The sequence below is a fragment of the Anoplopoma fimbria genome, chromosome 21 (genome assembly GCF_027596085.1).
Source record: "Anoplopoma fimbria isolate UVic2021 breed Golden Eagle Sablefish chromosome 21, Afim_UVic_2022, whole genome shotgun sequence".
Classification (NCBI taxonomy): Eukaryota; Metazoa; Chordata; class Actinopteri; order Perciformes; family Anoplopomatidae; genus Anoplopoma; species Anoplopoma fimbria.
Window position 1 is genome coordinate 14,810,798 of NC_072469.1, and position 24,425 is coordinate 14,835,222.

General features: G+C 43.5%; 1 protein-coding gene across 2 annotated transcripts in view; it reads right to left on the reverse strand.

The window, feature by feature from the left end:
- Window positions 1-24,425, reverse strand: part of LOC129110418 (partitioning defective 3 homolog) — a 325,305-nt gene that overhangs the window by 121,571 nt on the left and 179,309 nt on the right. For both annotated transcript variants that reach the window (XM_054622495.1, XM_054622494.1), the window contains 3 exons: window positions 23,983-24,153; window positions 12,491-12,638; window positions 1,125-1,311 (listed from right to left, as the gene is read on the reverse strand). In XM_054622495.1, coding sequence (XP_054478470.1) covers window positions 1,125-1,311; window positions 12,491-12,638; window positions 23,983-24,153 — 506 coding nt within the window. The remainder of the gene's footprint in view (window positions 1-1,124; window positions 1,312-12,490; window positions 12,639-23,982; window positions 24,154-24,425) is intronic.

The window sequence follows — 24,425 nt, forward strand, 5'->3', positions numbered from 1 at the left end:
GCTAAAAGTTACATTTTTCATTGGTGTAAGGATATCATTAGTTGTGTTTGGTTGGTGCAAGTTTATGTAAAATAGGTGCAGAATATGACCGGGTTTATGGTTTAAAAGGGTTTAAGAGGCATTTTTCATTTCTTCTTGGATTTAAGTGACAACAATTGAAAAAAGAAGGAAAGCACTGAGTTGTGCTGCAGTGATGAAATCAAACTTTTATCTGGGTCTGTAAGGGTTCCTCTGCTTAATTGCTCTTATCCCAAAGGACACTTAGTTCTGTGAAGGTTAATATTTTATTATAAGGCTAATCCAGTCAGGCTGCTGTCTGTGGACTATAGTGGGATTCTGAGCTCCCACTGGGGGGGTTGGGATTGGAGAGGTGGAGGTGCTGTATGAGTTTCTTTACTCACAGTCTGACTGCTGCTGGGTCATCCATTATTTAACACACACACACACACACACACACACACACACACACACACACACACACACACACACACACACACACACACACACACACACACACACACACACACACACACACACACACACACACACACACACACACACACACACACACACACACACACACACACACAAAAAGTAACCCACATTTGGGATTCTAAATGCAGCCGTGATGCAAAATGTCTCCCATATATTTCCAATAAACAAACCGAGGACATGATATGAAAATGTTATTTCCTGGTTCATTGAGGCAAATAGTCACACTATGGAATACATGTAGGCAATAACTTGCAATAACTGAAAATGCATTCATATAAATTCCTGTAAAATGACATATTTGTATTATTTTCCACCAATGTCTGTAGAAAATGTAATCAAGAGATATGATTCTGGTTTTCTGGATCAGTCTGGAAAACACTCCTCTCACCACTCAGTGACAGGCCTTTAATGAGCAGCAGAAACCCTACCACACTAACACGCACACGCACACACACACACACACACACACACACACACACACACACACAGTAAGCCAACCTAAACCTCCTATAACTAAAAAATACCAACAACATCCAGCTTTCCTCCTCACAGGGCCTGTCTGAAGTCCATCAAGTGATAAATTATTCACCCGGAGTCCACCGCAAAGTAAAAACAACCCTGCTGCTCACCATTCATTCTGACCGGGCAGCTCGTGGATCCAGGACACGGGGTCCTCTCCCACAAAGCCCATGTCATCGTGGGAACTGGAGGACGATTGGTCGGAGAGATGGGCAGGAAGTGGGGGCGGCCTATCGTCTTCGATCATCACTACGTCGTCCTGGGGCATGTTCACTGTAGGAGAGAGCTGGTAGTTACCTGAGATAGAGAGACAGAGAGGGAAAGAGAGGAGATTTGTCTTTTTACAATTATATAACACAACATGGCATCAATACTCCAGGTTTATTTTTATTTATTTATTTAATTATTTGTGTCTGATAACAAGTGGGATAAAATCAGACTGAAAAATATGTGAACATGCTGAGGAAAAGTATGCACACACACACACACACACACACACACTCCTCCACAGACACATTTGTATAAACATCATTTTATCTGACTTTAGTAATTACCGAGATAATACTGTATACAGAGATAACTTTGGTCGAGATAATTGTATTATGAATATTTCATATCGGGACCTGCCTGAAGGACAACATTTATCTAAATATTGGTGCTCATGAGGTTCAGCTTTTCAATGCTGCATGCAAACAACGATGCTGTAAGACAAGACCATATCAGCTATTTCAGTCACATTACATTTGTGAACATGGACAAAAATGGACAGCAAAGACGCAAAGACATAGGAAAAAGTAGCCAACAAGGCCCACAGGAGAAGACACTAAATTATATATCTATAAACATATATGCTCCAGAATCCAGTCTCTAAATGTTGCAGAAAAGCTGTAGACCTGAATAGTTTTATCCATTCTCTTTCCATCCATCTCCAAGGACAAATACGAGCATGAGAAGAGCTCCCCTGATCTGTATTCGTTCCTGCCTGACCATCCCTGCTGAGGACTTCTTTGAATCGCTCCTTTGCTGCTCCTCGGGAGTCAAAGTCGATGGGGATTGTTCTGTCGCGTCTGGCACTCAGCACCAAGGGCAGGAGAAGGGTTGTACAACGGCATGAGCAGTGGCATTACAAATCAGATTTGGAGGATTCACTCTGCAAATTGATCGGCGCACGACTCGTGTATGGACGTGGAGTTCAGTCTTTCACCACACACCTGCTTGCTATTAGACGTTTGGTTCACAGAAATGCTGGACTTCCTCTGGTCTTTTGCTTTTGTTTCCATTATTTAATAGCTTAGGAACAACTGTGTGTAATCACTAACAGCAGACAGCAATATTTACCCTGGCAGGCTCCCAATGTGAATCTGAGAGGCATTTCATTTCACCGGGGCCCCGACGAATGATAAATGCATATTGTGGAAGTAAATCTGAGCACCAATCAACAAGGCAATGAGGTGTTTAGTTATTTGCAGGGGAAAATAATTGCAAGAAAAACAACGATACAAAAACAAAACAGTTGTGCAGGGGGAGAAACCCAAGGTGGGCCTCAGAAAGGTCTCCCCCTTAGAAAAGCACTCAAGTCAAACAACATACAGAAAATCAAGCACAAATTGTTTGTACTTTAGGTCATTTTCATAAATGTCCTGAGTGTTATCAGTGGCATGTGACTAAAGAGATGTATTAGACCTTATGTGAATACATGTTCCATGCAGCTTAAATGTAGTGCTACAGTGGATACATTCAAGATGCTAGTTTACTTTAATTGCCTTTACAAGCTTGATGATGAGTATTTTACTCCCATGAAACAAGTTGCTTTATATACAATGACCACACAACTTTCCCAAAGCCTGCCCCTGTCCAGTACTTATGCATGTGTTAATTGATTATTTTGGAAGCCTTATCCCTTTGTCTATGGATTGCTCTTCTAAACCAGTTAAGATGGCTGCCAGCACTGTACAGGTGAAATGAAGGCCATTTCTCACTCGGGCAGCTTGACAGAGAACCGTGGGTAATTGAATTCACCCTGTACAGTAAATCAGCGGGACTGGAGCAATGACAGTGATGAACTCCAGGAAGTCTGCTGGACTAAGCTACAGGCCTATGGCTTTCATAGGAGGCAGACCAAGTAGTGAGGAGTCCGGTTAGAGCTGGGTGTCAATACTAATCATTTATCTTTAATTATGTTGTCTTCATATTAAATATTTGTGACATGCACTTAAAGGAGCGGGGTAGGACATTCAGAGCAGCAATATAGCAGCAAACAACTATTGTTTATCATCACTGATTAGCTCATGGCCGCTGCTCTGCTCTGCACTGCTTTTATACGGGTGCTACAGCTGATAACTATGTCCGCCCGACAGCGTAGTCCCTGAAGAATAGTGCCACCCTCCGGTTCCCCCCTCAGGTAAACACTGTTAGCTCTAATAGCTCATACGCTGTAGTTTGCACTGTTAGCGCTGGGAGCACTGTTAGCTACGAGGCGTCGGCTCAGGCATTGCCATGTTGAGAGGTGTTGAAAGGCACCTTAAATAAAACACAAAAACAATATCTCCGGTTTGACCTCCAATTCATCCAATGCTGTGACGTTTGTCTATTTATTGAGAGAACTTTCCCAGCTTTAAGGAAAACTGATGATAAAATGTGCACATGGGAAAAAGAAACATTTACTTTTCCGGCCTTCAGTTACGACTAAGTGTGTATGTTTGTATAGGTAAAATAATGTGTTCATGGTTAACAGATGCTTTATTCTATCTATATTCTCTGTACGGTACTGTTTTGAATGCCTTATCCTTTACATAACAGTTTAAATTTGTCCTCAGAGTCCTCGCACAGCTCATCTCAGTTAGTTTCTCCGTCCTTTGGCGTCATTGTCTCCGCTTTACAGTCAGTTTAGCAAAAGTGCGGCAGTGTCAACAAGAGATGCCCTGCGGTTGTGTGTCCACCGGGGCCGTTCTTGCACCAGTCTTTACTTTCCCTTAGTTATTTAGTGGAGTTACCTCTGGGTTGCATCAGCTACACTGAGAATTTCACTACAGTAGCCACGTGAAAAAAAAAAACAACCGTATCATGGTAATATAATAGGAAGAGCTGCTTCGTTAAAAGAAGCGCTACAAAAGCTTTGGCGTGTGTTTCATGTACACACACCTTTGCATTCCCAGTATGCACTCTTTAAGACAAAATAACTCACATTCACCTTACATTCCCTCATGTCAGCACACCACTTTAGCTAACAGAGGACACCGTTTTAATTAGAAACCCCTCTCCCAGCTTAATGAAACATTTCCAGTCAGGACCTCTTGACACAAGTAGCCAGCTCTGCAGATGAAGAGTTGTTAAAGTCATTCCACTTCCTTCCAAAGGACACACACGCTATTACAAAGAACGGCTAGGTGGACAGGTCTAGTTGGGGCCACGCTGATGGTTTGAAAGGTGAAAATAATTACAGAAACTGGAGCACTTGCTTTTCTGCAGCTGTCAGCGTAATAAGTGAAAAGGGAAATCAACCACCACCAATGGTTCATGGGAGGCACACGATGCTTAAGCAGATTTAAAAAGACAGAGAAGAAGAAAGTGACTGTGGCTGTTAGGTTGCCTGACTTACAAAGATAACAAGAAACAAAAAGCAGAGTGGGGAAAATATATCTGGAGAGGAAGGAGACTGTTCAGCACCTCCAGTGGTGTTTTGGCGCAGTGAGGTGCTGCTCACTCACTGTTTTAACACTGTTATCTTTTACCAGCTCCACACAGTCGGTGACGGGAGGTGGGGTGGGGGGTGGAGGTGGGCAAGTGACAGTACCAGCAGAGACAGCTCGCTTCCTTTCCCCAGCCAAATTGACAGACGGTGTACATGTGTGTGCTAGAACTAGGTGGTGACTGAGGCAGTAGAAATGTAATGTTGTTCAAGTGCTGATGAAATGATGAGTGCATGCGTTCTCAGTGCCTTGTTTGTAGCGTTATTTTATGTGCCGTCTCTGTTGTTGACATCGTTTAGCCCGAGGAAGTTCATCTGAGCTTAATGTCGAGGCAACTTTTACTTCTTTGTTTCCCCTGCCTAATGGCACCGCAGCAAAAAATAACCACAAGCCTCTAAAAACCTGGGAGAGCCGGGAACGTAATTATTGTTTTCACCAAATCACAGAAGCGCTATCTTGGCCACAATCAAGGAGGCTGTTATTCAGCCTCTGCAATCCTTAAAACACTGGAGCCTTTCACCCAGTCTGTAAGAGGTAAGCCAAATGTCAACCCCAAAAAAAAAAATTATTAATAGCACGATGCTGTCAAAAAACATATCAGCAGTCGCACACAGATCTAACAGATGCGTACGTGTGGTCAAATGGGGATAAATATTCCTCCAATTATGATTAATGGTTCGCAGAAGCTGGCTCTTTCGCTATTTGGTGTTTGGTAAAGAGCTTCTGATTCATGCTTGCCATCCGTGCAGATGAGGAAAGAGTTCTCTGGCAACACGATTGTGCCGCTGTGGCCTTTGTCACACTGTAATTAAAGATAGCTTCTCATGAGTCATGCTGACACACACTATTGCCCCAGCACCATTACAGTCATCATCCGTCCTGCTAAAAACAAACAGGAGTTGTTGGGTGGGCTTAACACAAGACTGTAATGTGGAGGCCAAAAATGATCACAGTTTGATGACAGTGGCTGTTAATTTTAATGTCTTGTAAGATAGGTTCATAAAAAATTTAAATAAAATAAATGACTGAAACTGAGTGAAAAAGTGATTTTCAGTTTGTGCTTGAATGAACTTAGCTGTTTACTTGTAAATAGCTACATTATAGTCATCTGTCCTCCCACTGCGTATATTTTTGGGATAAAACATTATAAATGTGCATCAAGCATCCAGGGAATGCAGCCCTATGCCCCACACTTGACAAGTTTACACCGGCTCAGACAGTACAATCAGTACAGTGAAAGTCGTGTTTCCACGGCCGGTCTAAAGCACACGCCGCCCTCTGGCCATCTATGCTCAGCGTGTGGAAGCTACTCCATGATGTGGAAGCAGAGATGTTCTTCTTCCCTCTGGCAAAGAGTGAAGACAGAGACAGATGAGCTCTCTGGCTCCAGAGGCCACCTGGCTGCATCCATCCAAACGGATCAGAGCTTCACTCTCCTCTGTCTCTGCCCTCTGACCAACCGTTGCCAGTTGAAACATTGCGCTGTGAGGTGAGAGGTCACGCTAATGGCCCCACTCCATCTTCTTTTTCCTGCACGATTTCCTCAATCTCTGTCCATCACACACTCCTACAGTGTCTCTTTCTTCCTCCCTTCTTCAGTGATGCTTTGGCCTATTGATCTGACTGGAGAAGAAATCATTAGTTGATCCAGACTGCCCGTTCATGGATTGCAGCTGGTTATCATACACATTAGTAGCAACCAAAGTCTTATCAAGAAACATTTGTGCAATTTTCTGAGGACACTTCCACTTGTATAAACATCCACTGACTTTTTACAAACGAAACTAGGCAAATCAACATGAAGTTATTCAGATTGACAGATAACTGTCATGCTGCATCATCAGGACCCATCTGGAAAAACAAATTCTTCTCAAGCAATCACATTCAAATTTTTTGATCCGCTCCAGGGTTTGACTGACAGCTTTCACACCAGCCCAGAGTGACCGAACCAACTGGACAAATGCACCAGTCTGGCTTGAAAGAACCCTAACAGCGCTCTACTGATTTGGTGAGAGCTAAGTGCAAAACTATTTCCACGCAATGCACGGCTGTTGATAATGCAGCCAAGAGACTGTTGCTACTGGCATAGCGCCCCAGTCACAAACAGTCCCATTCATGGTCCCTCTGACCACTTATTTACAGCGTTTTATTTTGCCTTTAAATGCCATTTCAGGGAATATCATTACTGACCACCTCAACCTTTTCACACAAGCTGTAAACCAGGGAGATGCACGCTATGCATCCACACTTACGACTAAGATATAGTTTGTACTAGTTTGATTTCTGTGTCGCTGGAGGCCAAAAGCAAATATAAATTACGCGTTCCAGTAATACAATGAGTGATAAATGACTTAAGCAGAGAAGAAAATAAACTTGCTGTACAATCGATATACACTTTAACATACACATACAATTATAGTTTACGTCCCAGTACCAATATGGAGGTCAAATACCTGATGTTTTTGTTCAGTTATCATCCCTCACAGCAGACACATTCCTCTTGTTTGTTCTTACTGCTAAGTGTTTCTGCCAGACTCAAACAGGAATGGCTCATATCACAATATCACATTAACTAGATTTTAAATGTGGCATTGCTGACCTGCACACCCAGGCAGCTGTTTTTCACTCTGGTTCATGTACAGGTTCGGATGGAGCTATGCCGGAAATATGTGAGGTCATCACGGACCAATAAGAATGATGAAGGAGAGAGTTCTCTCAACCTAGCAGGTGCAACACAACTAATGGGGGAATTGGAGAGGTACCAATCAAGCACAGTCTGTGCACACCCACACAGTCCTTGGAAGAGGTCTAATTAGACAGGTCAAAGCACCTGTGTAGGTGGACCATGTGGTGCTAAATAGAAAACATGTTCTCGTAACTATACTTTCAAGGTGCTACCAGAGTTTTGTATCATTCATGTTTTAAGGGTTCTACAATTTGTATCCTTTTGATGCTTCCTTTTTTTATGTCTCTCCCTTGGAAAAGATTTATTCACAGCATTAACTGTCTTGATTAAACTAGCTCCTTTTCATAGCAGCCATTTTGTCATTGCATGGTAAACACAGGTGTGATTATTAATACTAATTATGGTATTGTGCATGCTGGCTCACTGGAATGGCTGTCACAAACTTAAGAGAATGAAATCATTATTAACTGTATCAATTACACCTGTGTTTACCCTGCTATGACATGTCAGAATGGATGTTGTGAAAATGGCCTATTCTATGGAGCTGCTTCAGTTTCACGGTTCTGGTATTGTGCATGCTGGCTCACTGTCACATTTGAATAGAAGGGAGTCATCATTATTGTTATAAGTGACACCTGTGCTTTTCCTACTGTGACAAGTAAAAATGTCTGCTGGAAGAATAGGCCTTCTGTGAGCTTCTGCAAAAAATTATTTTACAACAACATTTTCTAAATGTCTGCAGACTGTGAAATACTGGAAGTGAGGGGACAGCAGGGTCAAGTTCTAGAAGGACAGTCCCACTTAAAGGGACAGTTTGGGTGTTGTGAAATGTGGTTGTATAAGCTTCTTTTCTATGGTCAGTGTATTACCTGCAGTAGATGGCTGTCAGAACACCCCCAGTATGGAGGAGCAGACAGGACTTACTACATGGGAGCAAAGTAACGTACTGCTGTGGACCACCTAAAAAGATCCAACATCAGTAAAAGTGTGCTATATTCACAACAGTTTTCACCGCTTTACCCTGCCAGCAAACTTCTATTCAGTCAAATTAAGTTTTGCTGCTTCCCCTGTCCACATCAGTACATTGCTTTTCCCTTGTGTGGCAACCCTTGTCTGCTTCCCCAAACTTCAGGGGTGCCGATTGCATCGTTATGGATCTCATATAACCCGATTTTAAAACAGCCAAACTATCCTATTAAGCCTATTAGGGAGGACTGAAGTGTCTGGGGAAAGCCAAAGGTTGGTGTGCTCGTGTTAGGTATGTGTTTCTCTTGTATCTTCATCCTTTTAATGAGTAAATGTGCTCATAATGATAGAAAAATCGCACAAACTCTGTAGTTACAAACTACTTTTTGTAACAAATTTGGGATTTGGGTCAATGTCCACAGGATTTTGCACTGTCACCTGCACTGCACACATTACATCCTGTGAACACCTCCTTTTCTGTGTGACAACAGCATGAGTCCGCTTAGCTGGTTCCCACCTCCGGTCTTGCCTCCCACCCGTCCCTGACTCCTGTGCCAATCATGGGTGTGCATTCTGACTCCGGTACTCCGCTAAACAGCCTCATCCACAGAAAGCGTCAGTCCGAGGGCCTCAATTTTCACCCCAGCGTGTGGACCTCTGCATCCCGCGGCCGTTTTTCGATTAGACAGAACGGAAGGCGTAGCCGGGTGTGATGCTAACGACCTTTGCGTCAAACCTCGGCTGTCGCTGTCCCATTGTGCGCATGCAGGAGATTTCACTCAGCCCCATTTTTCCTTTTGGTTAATTCACCTTTTCTTCCTCTCTGTTTTCCTCTTTTGAGAGAGAAAGCATCTCTGCTGATTCTTGATCCTTTCACCCCAAGGGTAAAAGTTTGGGGAAGGAAAGCAGGAGAAGCAAATAAAAAATAAAAAAGTGTCAGGGACTCAGTCTATTTGAGCAGAACGTACTGTATGTTCTCCACCTGCTAGCTGTGGATTCAGCTTTCGGCCACGATGCTATGATGCAGGATGTGTGCATGTGTGAAGCTAAAGCTGACACTATCACAGTATCTCTTGGTTTACTGAGGCAAATGTGGAGTGGGATAACCTCTGACTATTGATTAGCTGAATGTCGGCACCCACACACACACACACACACACACACACACACACACACACACACACACACACACACACACACACACACACACACACACACACACACACAAGCACACACACATAGATACACAAACACAGTGCCTATTGTTCTGAGTGACAATAGGCACACACACTAAACAGAAGATCAATCTTACAATCTATGTGATATGATAGTACTACAGCAGCTTAAAAGCAGTGTCATTTGGTGCTTTTCTTTGCTGTTGCCATGGTAATCATAACTCCTACAATTGATTAAATTCTACCTATCTCCATCACAGATCCAATACCTGTCATCACTGTTTCAGAAGAAAGGCTGCAAACTACCTGTGAGTGCTGGGAGTGGACGAGCTGGACCATTGTCTGATCGATACCTGGGTGAAGTGAGATAAAACATCCATAGGACTTTGCAGCTGTTTTTAACAGGAAAAGGACAGCGTAGCACGGCAATGAAAGTTTGGCAGAAGTAGTAGTTTACAATTTCACTGTATTGACTTGCTGCCATCTGCTATAACTCACGATAAAAGTCAGATCTTAATTCCTGAGCAGCAAAACCATTCCATCCCCTTTGCCTCTGTGCTTTGGTCCACTTACAGCAGAGCAGGCAGTATAATGGAGCAGAGGAGAGGAACTGATTTGGTTAGAGAATTCAGTGGATCAGTGGAAATTGAGCCTAACCTGATGGAGAGGTTGTACGTGAGTGTGCCACTGTGTGTGCTGGCATGCAGCTTCAGTATGTGTATGCTGTGCTGTATCTATGCCCTACCATATATCCCAGACTCCGCATGTCTGGCTTTCTCGACTCAGTAATTTAGCAGGTCTAGATACACTCCGTATCGAGCTGTCAGTCAAGCCCTGGTGGCTGTGTGCTTCCTGACCTTGCCCAACTGATCCCAGCATCTGTCCTCTAACCATTACTGTCACATCTCGCACACCAGGCAATATGTCTGAGCCCATCTGAAATAACATATAGGAGAAGATAGAGAGCGGAAACAGCTCCTGTCTTTGCAGCCTGCAGAAATGTACAATTACTGTACGTTTCACAGAAAATGTTGTTAGCTTACAATGTCTGCTTATGTATTGCCTTAAATCAAACTAAAGTGGGTAAGTGTAGTACACTGACATTTCGGTTGCATTTAGAAATGAAAAAAATCAAAACAATTCACATGTTGATGAATATGAATGCTGATGCTATTTGCTTTCAAAGTAAATGTTGTGACATTTGATCAAAGTTAACTAGATCTTAGCTCTGTGTCGTGACTGAGATGCAAGGTCATTGCCACTTTCTTGACGGCAGAAGAGAGCCTTTCTTCTTATATACCCAGCGTGCTTTAATGCATTCTGCGGGGGAAAACAAAATCCATCTTCAGCATTTTCCGGGGGATCAGATATGCAGTAAATGCGAAAGGCAAATTTGACCGACCCTTGGTAGCAGCAAATTCCTACTTCTACTTTTCAGGTGGAGCTTTTTACCTCAATGCGGCAGTGTTGTGTTGCTGTGATGAATATAAACTCTACGCTGACTGCCTCAGAAATTTAAATAACAGAATTGTGTCAATTTAAAAAAGATGAAGACCTGTCACAGAATGTGGGCACGGGTTAATGAGGCCACGGTTCGGAGACAGCCTCAAGACAGAGAAAAAAAGTGACGTTTTCTTGCTGCGAGACAAGCCACGTCAAAGATCTGAGACTCCGCCGAGCTTCCGCTGTGATAACTCACTACTTTAGCACCCACTCCGCCCCCACCCCTAAAACTTTTCCACTTGGCTCATTTGACACCCACTCCGCAGGATGAGATGAGTGCTGGGTGCCCTTGATGTTTCAATGGCAAGAAACTTTTCCATCAGCGCGCCCACAGTTGCCGCTTATGATCACAGCAGCGTTCTGGAAAAAGTGTGCGTCGGAAAGAAATCCGGTGGAATGAATAAGCCAAACTGAGAGGAAAACCAAACCAATTTGAGCGCATTTGATTCAGGATGGAGGAGAAAGACGCAATGAAAGAGTGAAAAAAGAGAAGGGGAGACAGAGACAGTGGGAGAGAGTGTCAGGGGCAAGCCCTATTGATCTGGAGGCTTAATTAACCATCAGATGCCTCTGACACAGCCTCAGATCTTCTATGATCAGTGGCAGAGTGGCACCGCTCTGGGGGAGACGATGGGGAGGGGGATCGGAGAGAAACGGGAGAATGAATGGGAGAAGGGCAGAAAGTGTAGATCATTGACGGATTACAAATTCACTCCATCCAAGGAGAGGAGGGTGGAAGTTAGACGGGGTGGGAGGTGAAAGATGAGACTGGGAGACAGTGAGTAGAAAAAAAAAAGTAAAGAGAAAGAAACAAATGTGGGTAGGAGAGAAGAAGAAGAAATAGGAGATAAGGGGATAGGCACTAGTGCACTGCATCATCCCCCACAAACACACCCTTCCCACACCTCCCCTTTCCTGAGCGTGTGCATGAGCGAAAAAGGTCCGTCGATGTTGAGATGACAGCAGCAGCTGACCGAGGATTGAATTGCCAATTCTAATACACCTGAAGAGACGAGATCTGAGCCCGCTGATGTCAGCTGGGTGGAATGGAAATTGACTCGAGTGAAACCAGTCAGGAGTGGAGTGAAGGCGCGGAGGATTGGGGGTGACGTTAATCCCTGAGTGGTTTGAATAGTGAAATAGCGCACCTTGGGATGCAGAGTGATGAGGGGGGGGATGTGGCTTTGAAGGTGATGCTGGTTGGGGGTTTAAGGGAAGGAGCTAGCAGAAGCACAGGGTTGGATGCTTAAATTGATCTGGGAGTGTCAGTTTACAGACAGCACCAATTTAAGGGCACAGTATATCTAATGAGCAGGTTAGCAGGTCAAGCACACTTCCATCAATGTGATGGGGAGTGATAGAAACCAAAAAAAAATAAAAATCCAATTTGTGGAGTCTGCCAGAGGTTGAAAGAGACACAAAGGTGCTGAGAGGACCCTAGCTGATATCTGACTTACCAATGCGTCCGATCATATTAGGCAGCGGCGTGGAGTTGCCGTCCAAGCCTTCGATGGATTCATACACGGAGTTGGAGATGCGGCGCTCGTGGTTGTCCAGTAGAGAGTTCACTGGATGCTCTAGAATTGGGGGGCTGGAAGGGGCTTCCTACAGAAACAGGGGGAGATGAAGAGAAGACATGGGGCTTACAAATAGGTACAGTGCCAAAATATGTTCCATTTGGTCTGATAAATAATCGTACAGTGTTATTTTTCTGAACGGCCAATATGAACAATTATTTGAATAAACATTTTTGGCATATTCACATTCATAACAAAAAGATTTGGGTCATTCTCAAACACAGTGCCTTCGTCTGTTTAAATTATGTCGTCAACTGACAGTTATTGAAATTGGCTGAATTTTCTACTGCTAATCTACTATTTTAACTACTACTAATCATTTACTACAAGTGTTTGCAGCATTAAAGAACATGAATAACTTGTGTTTAGCTATCATCTTGCATTATTCTGTATATTCAAAGCCCTGTAAATTAAATTAAGACTGATGTATTGTGCCTTTGAAATAATCAAAAATCCCAACTGAATGTGTGTTGAACCAAATAAAAACCTGAGATTTGAAAAAAAATGTACATACATGAATTATTTTGAAATGGTCATTTACGTATAATTTTTGCACTGTGCATGCACCACATAAACAGGAAGCTATACACACACACACACACACACACACACACACACACACACACACAACACAAAATCACAACCAGAAAAGAAAATCACAACCAGAAGGGCGAATAAGTCTGCATGATGTGATGCCATCAATACTCCAGAAACGTGGAACCGGGGCTCCAGGGTCGGTCTCGGCTTACGTCGGTATTTTCTGGCTCAGCAGTGTGAAACAGCTCCTGTAGAAGTCCGAGCCGGTTGAAGCTCCATGGATTTCCCATAGGCCGATAGACAGCTGTCTCTAACAATGAACCACAGTAAATGGACCAGTGACATTTGCCATGTGATCGATAAGCTGCACTGCTGGTTATTGAGCCCACTGTACACTCGGTGCATGTGTCAGTCTTGGCAGGAGGGACACAGTTAGCGGTTCTGGAACCACTGGGTCCAAATACTGTGCTCAGTCTTCAAAAGCCAATAGTGGATTTTTTTAGGATAGAGACAATGGAGCTACCATAGCAAGAGTCAGTGAAAAAATAAAAAAATAAATCACATCCATGTGCAGAGAGTTAGAGAATAAACCTTGGGCCTTGGCTTTATTTCCCACAATGCTTCATAGCAGCCTGTGGGCAGCCGGGGGAAGGCACTGGAGAAGAACTCCCTGTACAGGACCCATTACAGATATCTCCCTTACAGCTAGATAGTCCTGCGCAGTTCAACTTTGTACCTCGAGCATGCTTTAAACCAGGAGGCCCTGGCTAATATTGATGTCTCACAACACTCTGCTGGCCCCCGGCCAAGAGAAAGGGGAGTAAAATGATCAGACAACAACTTCAGCAGGAAGACAGCAGAGCAGGGGGAAGAGGAGGAGAGAAGAAGAGGAGGGGAGTTTTTGGTAAACAAATTGGGGGGATAGCAAGAAAAAGGAGGATTGAAGGGGGAGGAAAGTGCAGTGTGGATGCTGCCGAGTCGCCTCCTCGTAGGAGTAGCGTACCCTGGAAGACGCATAGCAGGGTGGAGGGACTTTAATATAAATGAGAGGTTTAATGAGGTTGAGAGCGCCAGACTTTATCTGGACAGCGTGTTGATAAGGGCGAGGTGCGAGGAGGGAAAGTGTGTGTGTGTGTGTGTGTGTGTGTGTGTGTGTGTGTGAAATGGGGGGCTGGGTCAACACAATTACAATCAGAGCCACGGCCACTGGCAGCCTTATAATAAAAAGCATGTCCCCCGATGATTCAGACTCAATAAAGCTCAAATTGACCAAATAAAGATTTATTTGACCCGCTTCTCTCGCTCTTTTACTAAACCGCTCGCCGCACTTTTTTTAATCTACCTCAGATGTGTCACGGGCTGAAAAGAAGTAAGATGGAGTGTCTCAGGTAATAGGTAGGAGGAAAACGTGTGGACGGAGTGGAACAGAGAGCGAGCAGCTGAGAACCAAATGATATGAAAATTATGTATAGAATGTGTCAAGAGGAGGAGAACTCAGAGGGACCGCTATGTAACTGTCTCCCTCTATCTCTCAGCGCCGAAAGCGGCCTCCTTTCAAAAGGTATTCATTGGCTTCTATTGCAAATAGACTTTGGAATCGACTTAACACAGAGGCAAAATGGCAGCCATTTAATCTTTGTGTATCCAGTATTAATTAAGTCTGCCTCTGTGCATGCTAATGCTTTGTGCATGTTTACTGACCTGTGAATGTTTACTGACTAGTGCGTGACGAGCGGTGACATTTCCATGTGAAATCTGCTATCACCTGATATTTGATATCACAGCAGTGATTCAACAGCTGGGTCTTTACCCAAGAAATAGCTTCTGATGCCCAAGCAAAAACAGATACATTTCATTTTAGGACAACTACTAATAGTAAATATATGCATCAATCACCTATAGTTGAAAATGGAGCATATTTGTCCAAATGAGAATGTGTTCCTTTAAATTCTTCCGTGTCTTTGTTGAGATTATGTTCCTGACCTACCAGCGGTTCTCATCACCTCATCATGTGTTTAATCTGTCTTAATCTAGCCATTTTCAGAGTGGATTATCCTGTTGACTGAGGGAGAGGGCAGATCTCTGTGATTTACACTGAGCCCAGTCAAGATCATCTGCTGCTCAGCCTCCCACTGGACTCACTAAGCAAGCCTGTGTGTTTGTGTGTTCAAGGTGATGCTGATATTTGTCCATGTGTGAATGGAGCGGGAGAGTGTGTGTGTGCTTACCTGTATTCACGTGCATATGTGTAAGTACGGACTGTGGTTTTTGCCTTTGCATCAGCATCTCCCTGACCTTGAGTAGTCAGTGAGGGAGAAGAAGCAGTGTGTTGACGGGGCTAGTCTTAAGCTGTCAACTGAGGCTAATAATGACTCGTCCGTGGCCATTTCCTGGCCTTCTATCCCGGTCTCAGCCTGTTGCTGTGGCCCTAATCCAGTCAACCTCCACCATAATGCTGTAATTACAATCCTTAAGCTGCTGCATCCTGCCTCAAGCACAACTCGCGCCTCACTGCTGGCTAGATACCCCACTTTCATTAGATTCTCACATCCACCTAGAGCCTCATCTAATGCCAGTGCTTCCCGAAGTGGGTGCCCAGGCCTTTAAGGAGTTCTTAGCAAAACTTCCAATATTAAAAAAATGCACATGGGGAATCGGCACCATAGCAGGGTTTGTGAGAATAACTTATGGTCGGGTTTAACTGTTGATTCTATTCTTTGGATTCTTTTCCAAAGACATAACAAGTTGCTTGATCCAGAAGCTTAAAAAGGCGCCTGGTGGCACTACAGGGGAAAGTTGAGAACAGCTCAACTTCACGCAAAAGTTCTCCAACACAAAGCTTGCTTTGATTCCGGAGAAGAATCGGAAGCTCAGAGTTGTTTACTAGTCCGCTGCAGTAATGGGGTGAGGTCCGCCTCAAGCACAGATACAAGACCGCAATGTGGATCAGTCCCAGGAGCCATTGAGTAAACAGTTCAAACAATGCATACTGCATTTAAAAAAGACCGAAAAGAAAACTCTTCTGTACTGAGGAGACAAACTGGGCAACAGAAAAAAGGAAACTTCTTTGTGCATAGTACTGCAGTTCCATCAGAAAACAACTGTCTAGTCTCAGCAGAGTATGTCAGTTACAACGCAACACACCCACAGAGTTACAGAAATGACCTACTATGTTGTATCTCTTCCATGGTGATCAATGCAATATTTATTGAGATATGCAAGACTTGTCCAAACTGGTGGATCGACTAACTGATAGACAAACTTTGCAATCCGTAGAATCTCGCTGGTAGCATGGCGAAAAATTTAAATCAAACAAAAACATTCAAAATAATACTCAGCAGCTTAAAGATGCAAGATCCAAGATTGGGAGCATTTTGTTTGACGCTAAACAGCTCTCAACATGTCGACGGTGAGCCAGTGGCTCAAAGGTGACGGTGCAAAAAGTGCAAACTACAGTGAAAGTGCTGACAGAGCTAACGTTGTTTACCTGAGGGGAAACTGGAGGGTGGGTGCTACGTTATCACAAAGACACTGATGGTCGGGTTTTCGCTAACAACATAATGTAACCGCCGTTAGAGAGTAGTGAAGAGCGGCGGCTGTCACATGACCAGTGGGGCACACTCACCTGCACTAACATGTACTAAAAACACAGCTCCTTTAATTAACACCATGTAGCTAAATGATTATTTGGTTGTGTTCACCTCTTTGTTAGCTAGCCGGTTCACTATCTTTACTATCTTGTTAGAAAGATGGTTTAGTGATTCCCTTTTTATATGAACCACTTTGAAAAAAATGTTATTTTTAAAGTTCAGCTTCCCTTCATCTTCAGAGTTTTTTTTTATCACAAAACCCTATCCTCTTCACTCATACCAACTAACTTCTTTTCCACTAGACATTATGGACCTTTCTTTTTGGTTGTCTGTTCATATTAACCATGTTCAAGTATGGTACAATAGTAACAGCTAACAGGTGAACACCATATGTACTATGCTGCGTAGTGAAAGGAATCTGTGTGTGCATGTTTGTATTCACATACACGTGTATATGTTGCTTAAAAAAACCTTGGGATTTTAGCCCACACTTCCCCTCTGCAGTCCTCCACCGTGTCCTAGTAGCCCACTCAACCACCAGATTCAATATATTATTTTCTCAATTGGTCCTATTGAGTTTCCCCTGCTGTTCCTAAATGAGTTAGTCCTCAGAGAGCCGGCTGGGAATGAGGGCCCAGCAGCGCTGGAATTGCATTTCTGCTGCTCTGCGATCTACTTCCCTCAATTTAGTCACCACTTCATTGCAAACTGCACTTCCCAGAGTGCACCGCTTTGTGCCCCTCGCTCAATCCTCTTCCCATGAATCACTGCTATTTGCCATGACGGGCGGGGAAGTGGTGGTACATACAAGCCATGATCGGACTGGACTTCAATCAGTCCGTATTATGTAGGGGTGGGGGGGTCGGGTCGACACAGATTTCCCTCCCTTCCTCTAGCCTCCGACGTGGGCCAGCATCTCAATGTTTTAAGGTTCTCTCCCAGCAGTGGTCAGCTCGATACTAATAAAACCATAATTTACTGGGTCGGGGCTCTGATTGATAGCTCTCTCAAGGCTCTATCGATCAACCCCTCATCCAAGTGAGCATCTTTTGTTAGGGCCTGCCACTTCCTTCCCCCCTTGTCTCTTTGCATAAACGTTCTCTTAGTGACTAACAAGCAACGCTTTTGGGATGGATTACAAACGAGGCCATTGGCATGCTGAGGAGGCTACTTGGGTGCTCTTTTATACACAGAATAAGCCCTTCTATCCGCTCTCTCCACAGAGTTAAGCTACTGCGTTTGCGAGCTGCGATGATGCAACAATGCTAAGGTGAATTCAGGGAATGAAGTGCTTTGATCTTTCTCCTGTGCCCCCTGCTGCTTCTTTTCATCAATAATAAAGCAGTGTTTCAGCCTGACCATGTTTTCTCATGGTTAGGTGTAAAAAAGAAGAGTGTGCTGTGATCCATAGTTGGTCATTATAAAAAGAGCAAATGGCCTCAGATAAAAGAATAAACAGTTTTTTGTGAATCCCTATTATATGTAATTTGAATCATTTTGATTCCACTTACTGTTGTATATGCAAAGATCATGTCAGAGTAAAAATGTGGCTTAACCAGCCCGCCTCACTATTCATGCTTTCCTGTCATCCTCATGCATCATGCTGTTACCGGCCTGTCACATTTCTTCAATTTAAAGCATTGACGTTAATTAGCTGTCATGCATATCAAAACCTCAGGAGTGTAGTAAATGTCAACATCACTAGTGGTTCATTTGCTGAAGAAACAGCAAACACAGCTGGACATTTCGATAAATGCGGTTCTGTGTCAGTGGCTTAGGGAAATGAGAAAACCACAAACACGCTCCTCAGGTGACTAAATGCAGCAGGCAACTTCGCAGTGGTTTCTTGTCCCACGTGGTATTTACATAATTGGGGTTGCTGGACTGGAAAGTCTTTCAAGTGGTCAAAAGAGGGGGGAATACTTTACATAAAAGCATTACGTTTACGTCTCAAGGCGGTTTTGACAGAAAGCTGTGCTGAGACAAGCACAAAAAAGAAAGTGAAAGTTAAGAGATGTCTGAAGTGAAAGGACCCAAGTGATAGCTCTGCCCTCCTTAGGCATGAGGTTCGTCTCGTGAATTATCATGAGAACTCTGTGGCGGAGCACCACGGTGTAAAAATAGCGCACTGTGAAATCTAACTCAAACTGTAGAAGTGTGTAGTGTCCCAAACACAGACAGGGAAGCAGAAAAAGGATTTGTGGTGAGGCATCTTGGTGGAAGTGTCTTTCTGTTGCTCTGATCAAAACAGTGCTTCATTGGCAAGTTGCCGTAGAGCTGTCAAAAAGGACCAAAAAAACCCCAAAACAACGACAGCCAGTCTGTCAAAAAACAGTCGATGTCTGGCTGGAGATCTCGGCCATAAATAACAGCACAAATGCACAGAGAGGCGTACTCGTTTGTCATGCGATGAATTTCAAATCAGAGAAATGAAACTCAGACAGGAGCACGCTTTTCGTCTGCTTTAGATGCTGGTGTGATAAACATCTTAGTCTGGCCATGAACAGCCAACGGCTGTTGCAACAGACAGAGACAAAGATCAACCACTGAGTGAAAGTTCATGAGCAGGATAAGAGGGACGGGGGGAGGGGGGTCTCAGACATAAGCTCAGACATCAAATCCATCTTTATCCATCCTTAATGTTCGGCATAACATAACTTTGAATCTCCACACATTAGCTGCTATTCTAGTTTTCTATTAATCCCCGCTGTATTGAAAGGAGTTCTGATGATGTCTCATGATAAGACGACTTCTTTATTCTGCAAATATAATGGTCGATTTTTGTCGGTTTACGCCACAGTAGATATTAGGGCAACTGATCAACTTGGAGACCTAACATTTAAATAAACTGCTGATAAATTAGATCTGTATGTCAATGGAGCATAAGTATAACTGATTACCCTTTTGTTTTGCACTCTCCACCTCTTAAACTCAGCCTACTATAAATCCTTATAGTGGAAAATTGTTATTGGAGGTTCTTCTATCAAATGTAACATTGCTGTATCATTATGATCTCCATAGTGGAAAACAACAGCCATACTTTCAAAAACCTACATAGGATTATGTCTTCAAATCGTCACAAAAAATAGGTGACAGGTGGTACAGAAGCAAGAGATAACAGTGCTAATGTCAGCATCATAGAATAAATGTAACTGGAGGGCCCAAAGCTGGAAACAAATCTAACACTGACTTTTAATATCCAAACTAATGTAACAGATTTGCATTCGATTCAGTCAAAGGACCTCAGGTTTGTGACTCGAGGATCCGTCTTTGCACTAAAAACGTGGAAGATGGAGAACAAAGAAAAAATAAATGGAATTCAAATGACTTTTCATAAATGTAATTGCTTAAACACATGTGAAAATATATTAATAGAACTCAGATATAGAAGGAGAAATTAAACAGTCTGTGAAGCAGCCATGCAATTATAATGCTTCAAACTAATTGGCAGCGACCAATCATATCGTTTGACTATCTGGGGCAGAACGGTAGTTTTTCAAACAAGGGCTATCTGTGGAACCAGAACAGAGGAAGAAGTAATTGTTCCGGTACGGAGTATGGGGTGTGTGTATATAACTGTGTTTCTTGTGTGTGCTCAGCATATTTGAAATTTTATGAATTGCTTTTTCTGCCTACCTTTCTGATTGCACATCTATGCATTATAAGGCATTAATATGCAGACAAAACCAGTTTCATCAGCTCTTCTTACTTTGTTCTTGTTGCTTTTGACGTTCTACTTCTGCTTCTTCGACTCATTGCTATCCTGTGACTTGGGTTGACCAAGAGTCTTTCTGGACCAATTGAGACTTGTATCTTTAGGCTTGGTTAGGAGCGATAAGGGTCCACACTTGTAAGAATTTGAATCAGTCTCACTGGGACCTTCCAGGTTTGTGCGTCAGTAAAAAATAGTCCTCATACAGCGAGGCACACTGCTTTGTTAGACTTGAATAGATCTTTAATCATGCTGAAGTATTTTTTTCTTTCCACAGTTGGAGGGGGGGGGGGTGGGGGGGGGGGGGGGGGGGGGCACTCATTGCCACTCATTGCCAGCGCTTTAATGGCAGCAAAGATAGACCAGGTACTTCACCTCAGACATGGGCATAATCATTAGCACTATGAACCGGCCTATTGAAACACTGGATGAATGTAGCCCCAATCCTGCTAGAAGCAAATGGGCTTCTGGGAGACCTTGAGCAATATGTGGAAATGTGTGTGTGTGTGTGTGTGTGTGTGTGTGTGTTGTTGTTGTTGGGTTTATATATTTGTATGTGCATGGCTGTGGAGAGATTATTCCGAGCGGCCAAACAGTCCTGACACACGATGAGAGTGTCACATAGTGCATTTCATATTTCCACTAAGGTGTTTCATGTTTGTATCTATGAGTCGAGGGGTTGCTTTTCTGCCGATACATTTTTAGTAGCGTCACGTAGAAGAAAATGGATGACAGTTCAGTGACTGGTTTTGGTTTTGCAACCCCCCCCATCCAAAGCAAGCCTTAACTACCAACAAACATTAAACTGCTTTCTTATCAGAAAACTTGATGGTACTTTAGCACACAGTGCCATGCAATGATGGAATCAATGCTATTTTCATGGAGCGGGTGGCCTGGATACGCTGAGCCCATCGGAGCCGGCTCCCCCTCCTCCCGATGCATTAGACTGTGCTGCTCGGCTCCTCTCCCCTGTAGACAGTGATGGATCTGATTCATTTCAATGGTGGCCTCCAGTGCTCACTCCCATTCGGCTGGGTGACAGTGGCAAACTGGTGTTGGCTCCCCACATATCTGCCCGGGCCAACACAGCCGAGCGGGGGGAGGAGGGGGGAGGCGGTTGTTACTGCCGGGAGCCTGTGTCGACATTTAACTTTTCTTATTAGAGGTTCGCAACTGACCTTAAATCCTTCATTTACAATCTTATCTTTCCTCTACTCTCAGTGTATTCAAATTTCCTCCAGTGACTTCATGTCCCTTTTTCAAACCACTAAGCCTCCTGAAAACCATGCATCTTCAACGTATGTATTATTGCCTAAAATGGGAGTTTATTGGATGGAATCTAAAATGTGCTGTTACATCTCCTTCTCCTTTTGTTTCACACACTCTCTGCAACATCATAAGTGAAAAACTTAAACGTCGTCATATTTCTCTCAAAATTGTTTATCTACATGGATCAAAAATGTAATATGTAAAAACGTCATCATTCCAGCTATATAGTGGAATATATATTTTAGCTGTTTCTGAAAATGTGTTTGTCTGTGACCTTAACTGTCTGCTCAGTGTCAGTGTGTCTACCTGCCTGCCTGCTGGTGAGGGATTAAAGAGGACAGCAGAGTGACTGGACCGAAGTGATAGAGCTCACTGAACCTTGGGGCTGAGCTTTCCCCGGAGGGACGTGTGTCCTCTCCCCCAGTTTTGGAAGGGGAGGAGGGTTAAGGGAGAAAGACGAGAGAAAGCTGTGCGGACCAAAAACAGCCCTGTGTTTAAAAAAGAGGCACGGGGCAGCGTTGCAATTCAGTTGGAGTCATATTAATGAATTTCAAGGGTTGTGAGCTTTTACTCCAATGAAAGGTTACCACTGCAGCAATAGGTGTATATTTCATCACGACAATCATAGGTAAACACAGCCCAGTGTTGCAGACTCTTTTCCAATGAAAGTAGCTAGCAGCACTAGCTCCAAAAGTTTTTCAATTTAGCAAGAAAGTCATCAAGTCTGCAACACTGACATAATGGATGGCAAACAATGCACATGGCTATTGCAAGGACACACAGCGGATAAACTAGAAGCTCGGGTAAAACTCTGGTGACGTGCAAAGAGTGCAACCTGGTAGACAGGAAGATAGCCCGTCTGATCATTTCATTCTGAAGTGACAGCCATGGATACAAGATTTTTTTCTTTTTTCTTTTTGTCAGAGCTTTTGATGTATTGATTGCTTTCATAATGTAATGAGTTTTTCATCAAATATAAACAGAAAAAAATGTCTTCATGTTTTTGTGCCAAAAACCTATTTAGTAGATTTATGCAGTCCCCATGTCAAATTGTGATTATTTATTTTTTTTTAAAGTCCTTTATTGTTGTGGTAATATGTAATGCCACAATGTATTGCAATTTATGTTACTGTGAGAATCCAACTCTAGTCCCTGTCTGTATTTATCCCATGTTCTACCATGGAGCACCACATGTTGGTTGGGGGGTCGGGGTGAAACTGACATTAAAACAAGAAGAAAAACAAGCGCACAGGACGTCAGGGGGTGAAGTGTGGGGAGGAGAGAGAAAGAGAGAGGCTCGGAGGGTGAGGGCTTGCAGGGAGGGTGAAGGGCAGAGAGGGGGGACTGGGGCTCAGCGGGGCACTCCAAACTGACACACAGCCACGGGACACAGGCTCCAATTAGAGTCACGGCAACACTAATCAAACCTGATCTACAACCTCTGGCTGCAGGGCAAGTGAACGTGTGTGCGAGTGTGTTGTATTCACACATGAATCCGCGATCCTGAAATACACTCACACTGTGCTTAGCATATCACATTGAGCTAACACATGCTGGTTTTTACTCCGGTACGTGAAATAAAACAGTTCCTCTCAGAGAAAGGGATTAGTTCAGTATCACAAAGGGCATTTCAAGAAGTTAAATCACCTCGCCCCAATATTCCTGACTGTCGCCTAATGACAAATATCCACCGAGCGGCAATAAATATTCCTTTATCAGCCTATCCGACAGTGTTATTCTGCAGGCCTGTCAATCATAACTCAGTGAAGTGCTTCTTAGATATCATATCAAGGCCCACGGTGGGCAAAGAAAGTCACACAGAGAATTGTGGGGAAGGGGGTATGTGAGACGGTATCACATATCTCACACAGGAAATGGGACTGTTTGAAGATTTGCATGGTGTTGTGGTCGCTTCATAAAGGTCCTCCTCTGGATATCTCAAAGCAACAAAAACCTATGGGGGATAGATTAGGGCCAGTGGCAAGCTAGAGGAAAGCTACCCTCGTTTATCATCCAGTGCAGTTGAAATGTAGCTATCTCTCTTCTGCATTCAATATGTCCTCCACTTAAATGTGTGTTCGTTGGGTGTGTGTTTACATTATGTGCCTTATGCTGAATGTGTGTACACATGAGATATGGTAGCTCATACTAATAACAGTATATGTTTCAGTAAATATAAAATAACTGAACAATACAACAGTCTTCATGTGATGCCAATTAGTCTCTAGCACATCAGTATGACTCCTCCCTGACTGTTAGGCTACCTCATTGTTTTTGGAGACGTGCCGGGCCACGATGAGCTGAATCATCCCCCGCCTGTTGCCTTCTACGGACATGGACGTGCGCAGCGTCTCCATGGCGTCCTGGTTGGTCATCCCATGCAGCGACTCCCCGTTGACTGCGATGAGCTGGTCGTTGACTCGTAGACGGCCGTCCTGCAGACAAAAGCCATCAGAAAAGAATTAGATATCACTTATAGAACACTTTTATGAAGTTCTTCTGAGTAATGCTATCATTAGAAAAGAAACAACGTGTACATTCACTAGCTGCTGGTGAGACACGATTTTCAGTGATCACATGCATCCTTTCTCCATGAAAATCCCAATTAATACCATTGCAAAAGCATAACCTTGTCTCCGTATTCATATTCTCTGGAAAACATTTGATTCATTTAAGCTAATGATGTAACAAACCACTGGTATTTATG